Source organism: Aspergillus viridinutans, assembly GCF_018404265.1.
Source record: "Aspergillus viridinutans IFM 47045 DNA, scaffold_11, whole genome shotgun sequence".
Taxonomy (NCBI): Eukaryota; Fungi; Ascomycota; class Eurotiomycetes; order Eurotiales; family Aspergillaceae; genus Aspergillus; species Aspergillus viridinutans.
Window position 1 is genome coordinate 813,210 of NW_025091227.1, and position 14,475 is coordinate 827,684.

General features: G+C 49.3%; 3 protein-coding genes across 3 annotated transcripts; 1 reads left to right on the forward strand and 2 right to left on the reverse strand.

Annotated features, from left to right (window-relative positions):
- Window positions 1–1,829: 1,829 nt before the first annotated feature.
- Aspvir_002400 (non-reducing polyketide synthase spyA) lies at window positions 1,830–7,406 on the forward strand (the record flags this gene model as incomplete). Its single annotated transcript, XM_043274001.1, has 2 exons — window positions 1,830–2,459; window positions 2,523–7,406. 2 exons carry the CDS (start codon window positions 1,830–1,832, stop codon window positions 7,404–7,406), a joined length of 5,514 nt encoding a protein of 1,837 aa, XP_043129936.1.
- Window positions 7,407–7,753: 347 nt separating this feature from the next.
- On the reverse strand, window positions 7,754–9,111 carry Aspvir_002401 (acetyltransferase spyB; the record flags this gene model as incomplete). The annotated part of the gene is made up of 2 exons (XM_043274002.1): window positions 7,754–8,279; window positions 8,336–9,111. 2 exons carry the CDS (start codon window positions 9,109–9,111, stop codon window positions 7,754–7,756), a joined length of 1,302 nt encoding a protein of 433 aa, XP_043129937.1.
- A 2,657-nt stretch (window positions 9,112–11,768) lies between these two features.
- Window positions 11,769–13,373, reverse strand: Aspvir_002402 (FAD-dependent monooxygenase spyC; the record flags this gene model as incomplete). The annotated part of the gene is made up of 4 exons (XM_043274003.1): window positions 11,769–12,254; window positions 12,314–12,684; window positions 12,749–13,023; window positions 13,078–13,373. The coding sequence occupies 4 exons, from the start codon at window positions 13,371–13,373 to the stop codon at window positions 11,769–11,771; spliced, it is 1,428 nt and encodes a 475-aa protein (XP_043129938.1).
- Between the last annotated feature and the right edge of the window lie 1,102 nt (window positions 13,374–14,475).

A 14,475-nucleotide genomic window follows, 5' to 3' on the forward strand; every position in this document is an offset into this window, starting at 1 on the left:
TATTCAAAACTTTTTTGGCTGAGGAAAGCATATTCATGCATGGCAGGAACTTCCACGTCCTAAGTGTGGAATGCCAGATACCATCCCAAGTGTCTGACGCGGAATGAACGACATAGGCGCACATGAAAAGCGTACTCAATCCGATTCTAATGAATCTAGACCGTGGGTCTTCTCGTTATCAAGGAAGACCCTGCATATCTGACTTGCGCGATGCGTCATGGACGGACCTTACGGACCTTATGTCCCGAATATGACAGCGTTACCGCACGGGAATCAAAGGTAGGTCATGATTGGATCTGCTGTTTACAGCTGAGACTCATTATGCATAAGCTGATTAGCAGGTCATACAGGTGACCAGAATTCATTTGCTCCGTGTACCAAACAATTACCTTGAGCATTGTGATCCATACCGGCTGTCATTCGGTTCCTCCCTATCCAGAGCTGCAGGACATCCGCAGGGGTAACTAATGCAAAAGACCAAATTATGGGCCGACGTTGATATCAAAATCATGACAGATAAACCTGCGCTACGCAAGCCGACGAGTCTCTGTGCTGGTCTTTCTGTCGATCGGTACAGAGGTTCGAAGATCATCCGCTAGTCCAGGTATGTTATCAGTGACACCTAAACCAAAGAGCGACATTCCAATTTCAACCGACAAATTTTCAACCGAACCACGAGGCGCATGGAACACGTCAAGCTATTGAGACCCGAGATAGGCTGATAGGGCTGACCAGCACACAGGCTCCCTACAACCTGATGTTTTGGCCCGCAGGTCACCAGTGGCGCGCGCTCAGCTCGTCTAGATGCGTAGTGGAAGGAAATTAGGGCCTGAATATCGGACGCATGGCGATAGGTGAAGATCTGCAGGCGGAATGAGCACAAGCCACTTGAGCGCCTTCACAGTCGTTGCACTTCAGTCGCGGAGCAATGGCCCTTGGATGATCCGCATTGCAAAATCGCCCCATGTGGGTTGGATTTGGCTTGACCAGGACCCCTTGATGCAATGGTAGGACAGACATCAAGCCCAAGGCTGGATTTCTCTTACTCAATTGGATAGTGAAACGGCCGACATGATGTTGTCTTTGCACTTGAGAGGAGCACTGCCGGGCGGTATGTGACATGGGTCCCTAGGTATCCGATATTGTCTTATTCAAGGTTTCCACGGAATTCTATCTGATCAGATTGTTGCCAGGACCGGCGTAGCTAGCCCGGAATGAGGCATTTGATGACTCCCTCCAAGTGCCGTAGTCTGACTGAAGCGAGACGCACTTAATCATCCAGAAAATAACATGCATAAATTGCAACCATTCTGTTTCACCTTTCAGCAGGCGTAAATTATCAGCTTGGCATGCCACCCTTGCTTAGCACGCAACACTTATGAATTCATATCCGGTCCCCAGTTCAATGTTTGACGACTGGCAAACTTGGCCGGCCTTCCTTGCTATCCGCCTGCAGACGCGGATGGCTCTGAGGATGCAAGGGACAAGAAGGCATGTACGTGCTGGTTCGTGTTCATCTGGTGGACAATAGGAGTATGTAGCTTGAACGAGAATGGACAAATCAAATTGGTGCGATAGTTCAAGTTTGATGTCAAGGTCCTCTACTGGAATGACTTCGGTCAATATCGTTACGTTCGGGCCGAATAATCGCGAATCCATTTGCCATAGCAATGTCGTGACCACGATATCCTTCTATGGACGTCCTTGTGACAATAATCATCGATCCTGTCAACAAGTCCTTCAATAGATGATAATGTACGATCGACCCTGGAAAGCCCTTTAACGAACAGGATATCGCTTCTCAATTGCGCAAAGAGTACTCGTTCTCTATGGCATTAGCACTCCCATCGACAGTTGTTTGCGGCTCGCAAAGCCCTCCGCCCTCAAGAGACTGCCTGCAGCGCATTCAAGCAAATCTCAAAGACCCGAGGTTGACAGAGCTTGCCAGGGCAGTGGATGACCTGCCACAGTTTTGGTCGCATTTGGTTGAGGTCAAGCCCGTCTTGAGACAAGTCAACGACGAACCTCTGAAAAAGTTGAAAGATTGGGCTAGGGATGAGTGCTTGTTGGAAATACCAGAAGACTTGCCAAACATCCTATTAGCACCGCTCACAATCATTATTCATCTGGTTCAATATCTCCGATTTGCGCACTCCTTCGACGGCGATGATTCCCAAGAAGACAGACATCGGCGCATCTTGCAATCCGCGTGTAAAGGCGGATTCCAGGGGCTTTGCACAGGCTTTCTCAGTGCTGCCGCTCTGGCATGCTCCAGAACGGAAAGGGACATATGGTGCAACGCTCTTGTCGCATTGAGATTAGCCACGTGCGTGGGTGCCTACGTTGACCTGGACAGGTTGACGCATGACAGCGCAGATGTCCACACCTGCATGATCGTATATTGGGAAGATAACTGTGGAAAGGATCGAGTAACAGAAGTCCTGAGAGGGTATCCTGGGGTGCGTATTGAGACATGACGCGGCAACCCAATGTCAGCGTGTCAAGCTAACAGCATCCAATAGGTGTACACGTCTGTCGAGCTCGACGACAGAAGCATCACTGTCACAGTCAAACAGTCCCAGGTGTCATTGCTGCGGACCGACCTGGCAGCACGAAACGCTAAGGTGACGAAAATTCCCATCCACGGACGATACCACAGCAGAACACACGCCGAGATTCTTCAAGATCTCCTTGAAATCTGCAACAACGAAGAGTCTCTACGTTTCCCCATCATCAACACACCTTTGGTCCCATTGAGAAATAACACCACCGGGGAACTGATCACATCGGCGGAGAAGCTGCATGAGCTTGCCTTGAAATGCGTGTTGACGGAGCCAGCTGACTGGTACTCAACCATGACGGAGACTATTTCCAGCTTGAAGTCGCAGCCTGAGAAAAATCAGCGGCCGCTCATATTGGAGTTGGGCCTTGTGAGCTGTCTCCCACGATCACTGACCGCATCCGCCAACCTCCAAGTTTTCACGCCGCCGTTGACCTCGACCGTTTCGCCGAAGGAACAAAAATCATCAGTGAATGATGAATATCGCTATGACTATCCCGAGCACTCTATCGCTGTCATTGGAGCTGCTTGCAAATTCACTGGTGCAGAAACTATGCAGCAATTCTGGGAACTCATTCGAACAGGGGGCACAATGATCGGTGACCTTCCTGAAGGCAGAATTGCGGCAGACAAGTCATTGCGCAAGGCACCACGGGAAAAGCCTCTGAGGGGCAACTTCCTTTCCGATGCAGGCCACTTCGACCACGGACTCTTCGGAGTATCCCCAAGGGAAGCTACTTACATGGATCCTCAACAGCGCATTGCATTACGTGTGGCGTACCAAGCTGTTGAGTCATCTGAATACTTCGGGAGCGACATCAAAGGCAAGAATATTGGCTGCTACGTTGGCGTCGGAGGCTCCGATTATGATCATAACGTCTGCTCTCGTGCCCCAACAGCATTTTCATTCACAGGCACTGCTCGAGCCTTTGTGAGCGGTCGCATAAGTCACTACTTTGGGTGGACGGGACCATCGATGACCATTGATACTGCGTGTTCTTCGTCAGCTGTGGCTATCCATCAGGCATGCAAGGACATCAGGATGGGCGAATGCCGCATGGCCCTGGCAGGAGGAGTCAACATAATCTCCTGCCCGAATATGCAAGAGAACTTGGCGGCAGCCAGGTTTCTGAGTCCAACTGGTCCTTGCCGTCCATTCGATGCTTCTGCCGATGGCTATTGCCGTGGAGAAGGATGTGGCTTTGTCATGTTGAAGAAGTTATCATGTGCTGTGGCCGACAATGATGATATTCTAGGCGTGATTGTCGGATCGGCAGCGAATCATTGCGACGGCAGCGACGCAATTACTGTCCCAACGTCACACTCGCAGGCCAACCTCTATCGCAAGGCTCTGTCGCTGGCAGCCATGCAACCCAAGGACATCACCTACGTTGAGGCTCACGGCACTGGTACTCCGCGGGGAGACCCAGTCGAATGCAGAAGTATTCGACAAGTGTTTGGGGGTTCGAGACCTACGTTGCATTTCGGCTCTGTCAAAGCCAACATCGGACATACAGAAGCCGCATCAGGAATTGCAGGGCTCCTCAAAGTCCTGTTGATGATCCGAAATCAACGAATACCACCACAGGCCAATTTCACCGCGTTGAATGCATCGATTCCGCCCCTCGAACCGGACAACTTGTCGGTCCCAACTAATGAACTCGAATGGAAGGCCACTTTCCGTGCTGCTTGCATCAACAATTATGGGGCAGCGGGCAACAACGCCGCAGTGATTGTTTGCGAGCCTCCTCGGCCAGAGTCTAGTGCTAGCAATAATGACAGACTCTCTGGATACCCATTTTTGATAACTGGGCAGTCAGAAAGGAGCTTGCAGATGTTCTGCGCTGCCCTTAGTCAGTGGTCAGAAAATACCCACGCTCCATTGTCAGATATCGCGTTCAATGTGGCTCGGAGGCAGAATCGGACTCTTCGGCATCGTATCACCTTCGCAGCAAGTTCGCTAAGTGACTTGAAAAGCATTCTTGAACAGAATGCAAGACCACATGAGCAACTATCGTCGCCTTCACCTAAGCCCAAGCCGGTTGTTCTGGTCTTTGCAGGCCAAACCGGGAACATCGTCTACCTGGACAAAGCTGCGTATGAAGGTTCAAGTCTGTTGCGCTCACATATTGACGAGTGCGACGGGATTCTCCGCAGAATGGGCCATCGTGGCCTGATCCCATTCTTGTTTGGCCAACAGCCCATAGAGGATGTGGTGCTCCTTCATTGCCTGTTCTTCTCGTTGCAGTACGCTTGCGCCGCAGCTTGGCTTGATGCGGGCTTGCCCGTCCAGCGTGTCATAGGCCATAGCATTGGCCAGTTCACTGCAATATGTATCTCAGGGGTAATGACACTTGCTGATACGCTGAAGCTAGTTGCAGGGCGAGCCAGGCTAATCCAGCAAAAATGGGGTAAAGAAAGGGGCTGTATGCTTGCCGTTGAGGTAGACAGGCAGGGGGCTCTCGAACTTGCCGGCTCAGTCCCAGATCATAAGATAGAGATTGCATGCTTCAATGGAGCCAGGAACCACGTCCTGGTTGGCACTGAAGTAGCCATCCACACCCTCGAAGCCAAGACATCCTGCAAGACTCGAAGGTTAAAGACTACTCACGGCTTTCATTCTGAGCTGGTAGACTGCTTGCTGGATGACTATATGGCTCTGGCACGGAATATCTCATATGCGACGCCGAATATTCCAATCGAAACATGTTCCATGGGCGGTAGCTGGAAGGAGTTCACTCCCGAATTGGTTGTTCGTCATTCGCGCGAAGCGGTATATTTCTTCGATGCTATTTCTCGAGTTGACGAAGAACTCGGACCTTGCACGTGGGTTGAAGGAGGCGCCGGATCCAGAGGCATAGCACTTGTGAAGTGCGCCCTCGGGATCGAGAGCAGCTCAGGGCATTCTTTTCATAGACTACAATTGGATTCGTCAGAACCTTTGGCATCACTAACGGAAACCACGATGAAGATGTGGAATGAAGGCCTTGATGTGCAGTTTTGGCTGTATCATAACACAGAGAAGACAACTTTTGCCTCTTATGATGTTCCCGGTTACCAATTTGACGAGACAGCATTCTGGCTTTCATATTCTGACAAAGCGGGCCAGGGCGACTCTGAGCGGGAGGCAATCATTTCTGACGAACACAAGCCACTAGTCTACTTGCTGCGAGACGAAGGCTTCAAAGGAGAACCGCGAAAATTGCATTTCGGAGTCAATCATTGTCATCCGGACTTTAGCAGGTACCTGAACGGCCGCGAAGTCCTTGGGGAGGTTTTGTGTCCTGTGTCAGTGTTTGTCGAGCTGGCCGCTAAAGCTGCGGCCATTCCCGGCAGCCGCGAATGCTCGATGGCGTCTGCTCATGTACAGGTTCTGAATCTGGAAATCCATAACCCGCTCGGGCACGCTCGAGGAGTTCGCATTGGCCTCAGGCTCAAACACGTCGGACCATGCAAGTGGGGATTCTCGATCATCAGTGAAAAAGACGCCCAGAGCATATGTCACGCGACAGGAACGATTTCTCTTAAGCAGGAGCGACATTGCAAATCCGGAATGGAGTCCCAGTGGTCAGTGATCCAGCGGGTAATCGGTTACAGTCATGCCCAGGACATCATTGATGACCCTTCGGCAATTTCCATGAAAGGAAGCTTGATATATAAAGTGCTGGAGAAAGTGGCCGAGTACAAGCCTTGCTATAGGGGCATCAAAGCCATGACGATAAAAGACACCGCGGCAGTCGCCCAGCTGGAGATGCCGGCAATTGGTCGCAACAGCTCGGAAATGGCAGTGTGCGATCCGCTCGTGATGGACCAGATCACATTGATCGCAGAAGTACTGGCACTGTGCAGGGACGATTGCAAGAGAGATGATGTATTCATCTGCTCTGGCCTGAGTGAGTTGATCACATTCAAGAGTCTCCGATCAGAGATGGGCACATGGACTGTTTATACTCGACAAATACGCCACGGGCCCAGGGAACTCCTGAGTGACACATTCGTATTTGACTCAACCAGTAAGCAATTGATTGTTGCCATCCTTGGCGCGAGATTCCTTCAGATTACCACCAGGTCCCTCGACGGAATCGTCAGGAGAGCCAGTCTCAAAACTTCGGAGTTTTCAGTCGAGACAGAAGAGGTATACGAACCGGCCACTGAAACTTGCCGGCCCTTGGATGACAGCAAAGTCTCGGATATTGACCCTATACTGAGTCGCCTGCTTCACGAGATAACTGGAATTTCTCCAAGCGAGATTTCCGCCAGCACACTCCTCGTGGAAGCCGGCGTCGATTCCCTTGCAGCAACTGAGTTGGAGAATCGAATTCAAGAAGTGTTCAATCTTCACAGACCGATCTCCCTCTATGAAAGACAATTTGACGTCGGGACGCTTTGCCGAGAAATTCAGACGCAGCGAGACGACCAGCTTGCTCGAGCTTCGCGAACGACGACTGCCACACGGAATACTTCATCATCTCTCGGCCGACGTACATCATCCACTGGATCACTGTCTGACAATGCGGAGGCACGACCTATATGTAACAGAGATGCCGTGCTTGCCCAGCTATCAAGGATGTTGTCGGAAAGCTTCAACATTACAGAGAACATACTCGCTGGAACTGAGCTTCGAAGTCTGGGTCTGGACTCATTGGTCGCCGTCGAGCTCGAGTCCGACCTACAACAGGCATTTGGCTTGAAAGTGGATTTGATGCAACTGAGTCCCGAGCTTACGATGGGCGGACTCGCTCGGCTTATTTTGGCGTCCAAGTCTCAAACGTCTCGCCACATGGCACCTTCCATGGTGCATTCTGGACAAACGACGGAACCAGAGAGCCAGACGTATCTCGGTTGATAACAGCTTTGAAATTCAAGACAGTAATGTAGATTTGCGCGTGCTTTGTGATGGATATTCCGTTTTGCTCTTGCCGAGAGTGTGGTGGATGCTTGGAATGCAGGAAGCGGAGGAAAGACGCGAGAGAAGGTGCAAGCCCTAAGATTGAGCCCTAATACCGGATTATCTCCGGACCGCACGGCCAATCATTTGCGATTAATGTTGTTCTGTCTAGTTGCTTGGATACCTCAATGATTTCTCATTCCTAATAATACTTTCTCATTTATACCTTGCACTTCACTGTTTCTGGAATATACTACTGAGACTGGTAATCCTGTTGCCCGAGTACAATTTGTTGTGGTATGGCTCTAAAGCTCTCCGCGAAAAATATATTTTACCACAAGACCTCCACCAACAGTCATCGCAATAGCTGTCGGTGTACCAACAAGCTCTGGAATATTGACGAGGAACAAGCCTTTTCCTCTCGACGTCTGCATAGGATACAACCAGATTGGGGTCATGAGACTAAGCCAACTACACACCCAGATGAACCCCACAAGTTTATGCCAGCAAGGCACAGCGCATCCATCACTGCTGGTGGAAGCTCTTCCAGGACTATAACTGTCAGAGAGTCGAGACCAAGCTGCCTGAACCGCATCTTCGATCATAATTGCTAACGGCATGGAGCAGAAAAAGAAAAGAGAAGTCGACTGGCTCAAAGGGATGCCCATGAATAGGTCCGACATGACATGCATCACGCCTGAAAGGAGAAAGACGAAGAAGATGTTGGTATATCGTTCGAGCAACGACGGCCTAGGAAGAACCAGGAGATCTCGGACCAGGTAGTTGCTTGTCGCGGTGAGCGGCCATCGGAACATCTGATGCCAATATGTACTGAAAACATAGGCACGTTAGCAGATTTCACTCACAGCTGTCTGGTGACAACTCACCCCCAGAAATTGCGGAGAGTGTAGGCCTCTTTTGCACGACCAAACAGTGGTGGCCAGTCCTCCGGAGAGTCCAGTCCTGTGCCAACACACAAAATAGACGCTGTGCGATAGTCAATATCTACCGCAGCCCGCAAGAAGGCAAACCAGAACATCAGCGAGGTCATGATTCGAGTTCGCCATTCCTCCTTGGAAACGTGGAGGTAGCCTAGGCCGTAGACAGGCTTTGACAGTGGTGCTGAGTCTCCAGCGGCTAGATAGCTTATGCAATTTAGGAATAAGTACAGCCACGCCAGGATAGCAGCCTGTCTCATCAAGAATGCACTGCGAGAGATTGGGGCTTTTAGCTGTCGTGCGAGGTACACCGGTTGCGATGGGATCTTTTTCGCCTGCCATGGTGTCCGCACGCCCCGCAAATATATAAACAKACGGGCAACTTTGTACGTCTCGCACAGGAAATGATCTCTTGGGTCAATAGTCTTTGTCTGAAGAAGCTCGTTCTTGTCCAGCGGGTTGATCAAGACCAGGTTGAAGCCCTGGATGATCACCATAAAAAGCTGGACTCCCACCTTGGTGGTGTATGTGGCACTCTCGCCGTGCGATATCGGGATCTGAAGCCATCGAGAAAAAACAAAGACGGACCAAACAATCCACAAGTACCTGAGAACCGAGTTCTTCTTCGTTCTCAGGACCACGATGGCGGGTACTAAATTCTGAGCGAGAAGGAAAGGAATGGCATACACAAGGGTTTCGAAGACCCTACGCTCGCTTCCAGACATTCTTTAGAAATTGCTGCACACGGTTAACTCACAAAAAGATAAAATAACGTCTCGTTGTCAAGGTAGTATATCAGATTCATGTGCCACCAATCGGAACCTAATAACTGATGGCAACACCGAAGGACCTCACTCAAGAAGGATTAACTAATTCAAGGATATATGCTTTTTCACCTTGAAGGGCCAAGTATTTGCTACTTTCGTTATCGACTGTAGTTCGCTCATGGGAAGCCAGAGCTGACCGAGCCAAATCGTACGTACGGAGATAAGAATATCAAATAGGGCCAGGAAACCGACTCGTAAGGCAGCTATGGAAAGCTGAATGAGAAGTTCCATTCATGTGGTGCACGTCCTTGCCAGAAGAGCCCTCCGCCCATCTGGCAACAGCACAGTAAGCTAAGCATGCGGACGCCCCATCCGCGCAGCGGGATGACATATAGGATATGCATTTATTGATAGAAATTTTCTGCATAGCCCGAATTCAATCCTCCAATTTGGCACGACAGAGCAACTTATAATACAGTGTGCTGGCCGCACAACGCAAGATTGTTTGACTCAACCAAGGATCACTACATAATGCTGGTTGATTTTCTCCACGACATCCTCACCACTCGGGTGTTGTATATGTCTGTAGCCGTCTATTCTCTTACCAGCCTGCTTTTGGCGTTTCTGGAACGCCATGGATTGATCGATAAACCGCTCATCAATGGCAAAGCTGGAACCGACCCTCAAGAACCGATAATGTGAGGCTTCAAGGTGAGATCCACCACGTGTCGTTGAGTATTCAGGATCGACTAATTGAGATTCAGTCCAGGGATGCCTCTAGACTCGACGTCGGCACAAAAGGTTGGCTCGATCCCCTGAATATGCAGAAAAGTCCAAAGACTATGACAAGCTTGTATGGCGGGGACATTACATGAGACCTTTCATTTACGTCTTCCTGAGTTCGAGAACTTCCACAAGATTCGTTCGACAACCATGCATTGAATCAAGCGGGAAGGAGAAGAATGAACTACTGTCTTGATTAGAAGGACACCCGTCACAATGTTCGATGGTCATAGCCGAGCACAATAACCGGTTCCGACGAGGCACTCCAGCCCGTTTCATCAAAAACACAAATGGTGCTAGTTGATCTCTGAACAGATAGCCTAGGTAGCTCCGTGTTCATCCTTTTTTGGTCCACTCTGACTTGACAAATCGAAATTGGCATACGATAGGTTAGAGTATTTCTAGCGCCCGGCGAGATGCGGATTATGTTGCGGCCTTCAGAACGGGTCTCTGTATGTTACAGGCTGCCTGGAAAACATGTCTGCTAAGTAATCCGGATTACCCCAGAGGAGGCTTCTATGTGAGGATGCTGTACCTGTGTTTATGCCAATGTGAATCGATTTTACATCTTTCTATCGGTTGGTTCTCTGTACTACAGTTTGTATCCATCTCACAACGTCATCCTGAAGGGTATGCTAAAAAGTTAGCTGTCTGAGCCGGATGACCAGCTTCCTATCGGCAAACACTGGACGATGAATGTTTAGGTCATAGGTATAGATCCCTTGTCTGAGCAAATCAATCTCTTCTGATTGTATTTTCCCATGGCGTATCAGATCTCTATGATGCTCTTCCTTTAACGCATCTCACTGGGAATGTCTGATTCAATTGCACTGGTAGAACTGTTTGCACGTCAAAAGACAGGGCTGATTTCCAATAGTCTAGACTATGACAGGGCATTGTTCCTCAGCATACGGGGTTCAATATTGCCGAAGATCCCGACGCGCTTCAGATATCCCGAAGTGATGTTGTCTTTCTCTACTGCAGACCATGTAGCCACTGCATTAAAGCTGGAAAAGTGATAATGTTTGTCGAGGCTACATTTCCCTTGCAGGATAAATGCACTCCTCCTTACTCTGTCACTGCATTGGACATACTCACAGACCATAAGATAAAATCACATACAATCCCTGCTGATTACAACAGTCCAATTGATAATGTGCCTGGAACCCTCCCTGAGTCCAGACAAGCACAATCACCCGACTTGGCAGAAGCCCGAAGATGGTTGACAAACCCTCCCCCAGCCACCAAAAAAGCAAAGGAGTCCCTGTGCATGTCCACGTACACAACTCGGTACGCAGTATCCCCCTCCGGATATGGCTTTCTTGAATTGGTCTGAATTGAAAGCACCCTGGGTAAAAGAAAACATAATCAGGTCCAGACCATTTGCCATTTTAAAAGCCAACGGCCCGATTCGAAATGACGCAGCCTGTTGTCTCTATGGCGCAGCTGAGAGATTGACGTTGATCTTCCGAAGAGATTGCTTGAGTGATGGTAAGCCGAATTTTCATATCTCTTCCAAATTGATCTCCATCATCGGAATTGGCCCGAGTGTCCTGCATTCGTCTCCAGGATCGTCAGTGCAATGGCTTTTCAACAAGACGCTTCATGCACAGACCAGCTTAGCTACCTATTGAATAGGCATAATTGCAATGTGAGAAACCGTCTAGTACTTTCGCTGAAAGACGTATCACTCGCTTTTGCAAGGGGAATTTGGCAAGGCTGGCAACGTTTCCTGAGTCTATATTGGCTGACTGAACTCCTTCATGCGAGATAGGTAATAGACTGCATAGTACTGTATCAGGTTCTAGAGTACTATCCATGTACAACAGGCCTCAAGCAAACACAACTCTATTTCGGACAAAATCATTCCCGATCCAAGCAAGGACACACAGCGTAAGGGCCAAAACCGGATACAAGCACGGTATCAAGGCAGTTCCACTCTGACCTGGCTTGAATCGATACCATCCGGCCCCTGAGCGGGTAGCAAGCGGTAAAAAGTCCAGGTACTCAGCTCCAGCGATTATCTTGGACGCCGCGTTCGCTGAGACATCGCCGGCGTAGGGAAGGTAGTAGCGTCCGAGCAACCTGAGGAACAGGTTCTGCCTTGCCTGCAATCTAACAACCATTCTGGCTCCTTTGTAGATTCCACGTACCCGGCGAAATTGGGTTCGATTGAATTCTGCCAGGAGACCATCTATTTCAGCCGATGATAAGGTAGAACCATCAGGCGTTGCTCTAAGAGCCCGGTGGAGGCAATTCACAAGGGCAGCGGCGTCTTCAATGGCGGAGTTGGCCCCTTGGCCTGTATTGGGGGCCATCTGTTCGAGGCATGTCAGATCAAGATTCCGAGTTCATATCGCCAAAGACAGAAACCTACTTTGTGCATGCTGTCACCAATGCAGACGATCCGTTCCCAATGCCATTTTCGAAACACATTTTCCTCAAGGTTCACGAAGGAGAACACCTCTCTATTCTTCCATATGTCTCGGAAATACACTCCGTCCCAGATGTGGTCATCGGCAAACCGCTCAGATATCTTCTCGGCGTCTGTGGAGGAGAAACGCGGAGCATTGGAGTACGAGTATTTCCGGTCGAGCTTCAGCAGGAGGAACCAAAAGATTCTAGCGTTTTTCCCGGGAAATGTGAGGTACGATCTACCATTGTTGAAGCTGGCCACTTGCTCGCCTGCTTTCAGCTTGGGGACGGAAGACGAGATCCCGAAAACGCAGGCAAACTCGACTGTCATCGCTAGATTTTTAAAATGGGATCAGCTTTATTCGATGATATCTTTCTTGAATATGACAGTACTCACAGCTCATTTCATGCTCAGGGAATGCAGCTGGACTTTGCGAATTGGCCAGCCGCCACATTTCGGCGCGCACTCGACTGTGCACACCATCAGCACCGACAACCAGATTGCCATGATATACATTTCCATCGTGGGTCGTGACCCTCATTAGGTCTGAATCCTCCCGCTCCACGGAAATGACAGCCTTGTCCACCAGAACTCGGGACGAATCGGGAAGTGTGTCATAAAGCACTCTGAGCATTCGTCTCCGCTCTAGGAAAGCGAGAGGCAGACCAAAGCTATCAGCCAGATTAGCAGTGAATACGGTCAATCACATGTAGATAATGCAATACCGCTCATGAATAATCCGTGGGGCCTTAGTGGTATGCGTAAAGCCATCAGGGAAGCACTGATGCGCCGTGTGCAATGGTTCAATCTGCTCCTCAACCAAATAGAATATCCCCAACTGCTGCAAAATCCGGCCCCCATGTGGAAAAATACCGATAGACGCGCCCTGCTGCGGCGCAATCTGCTTCCGCTTTTCGAGAACGATGTAGTCAATGCCTGCTTTGCTGAGGCAGTGGGCGAGGGTGAGCCCGGCGATCGATCCGCCCACGATTATGACTTTGAAGGGGGACTTGGTCGTCATCATAGGCAATGTACTCGAGTAAGCTTTAATATTCGTGTCCAGGTAAACAAGGTGAGTAGGGGAAGAGGAGAGTATACGTCTATTTTTCAGCGATGATGAACCGCTAAGAAAATGGAGATAAATAGAGGTAGGGAGCTAGCATATGGAGATTCGTGAACAGAAATCCTTGCCATATGAGGAAATTCCTGTGTTCAATTGTTTTGCAGATACTGACTTGTGTGTGGCGACGAGGATTTCTTCGATACGATTCAGAATTGGAAATACTACCTTACGTTGGTGTTGGTGTTGTATTAATTAACATCTAGCGGAGGGCAGGCTTCGCCTGCCCTCCTGAGACCTCCCATGGGATATAGGGACGTGCTAAGCTATGGAATTATGCACATATATATGTGCATATATAGGAAGCAATTCAATACTACTACGTACCTTATGTTGCATAAGAAACGCCTATTTGTTCACAGTGGCCCTAATCAATCCGCCGGATTGTCGACAAGGAGAAATCATGTATCTCGCCTTCTGTATTCTTCTATATTGATATTCTGGCCAATCGGCTTAAGGGGACGCTTAGTGTCCTAGAAGACCCATAAAATATGAGACTTGGTAGCAATCGGTGGATAATGGACGATCTGCAGTCCTCTGCATGTAGTGGTCACTGATCAGTGTCCGTGAAAAGATACTTGGTTATCAGCAAACTCGCCTTTCCAGGCAATTGGAGGCCTCGAAGTACCAATGTACATCCTGAGGGCGCTTGGAAAGCTATTGGGAACAGAACCAGTTGGATTTGTCATGGAGTCGACTTGAAATTTGAAACGAAGTAATCAGAAAGAAAAAAAAGGGAAAAAAAAGAATAAGTCATACGTTGGGAAGAACAGTCAGGAAAGCACTCTGCGCGTTCGGACATGGATTCCTTGTATGCAGAGCAGGCATATCTGAGGTAACTATCATAATCGTATAAAGATACTCCTAATTGTGCAGGAAAACGCAATATGCTTCATGTCCAGCCAATAGTGCCCGAGCCTGCGTCCATAAAACATGCAAGTCGACTCACACCCTCTTTATTTTGGCTCCTTTTTCGATCTGCCAAATATACCAGAAGATACAG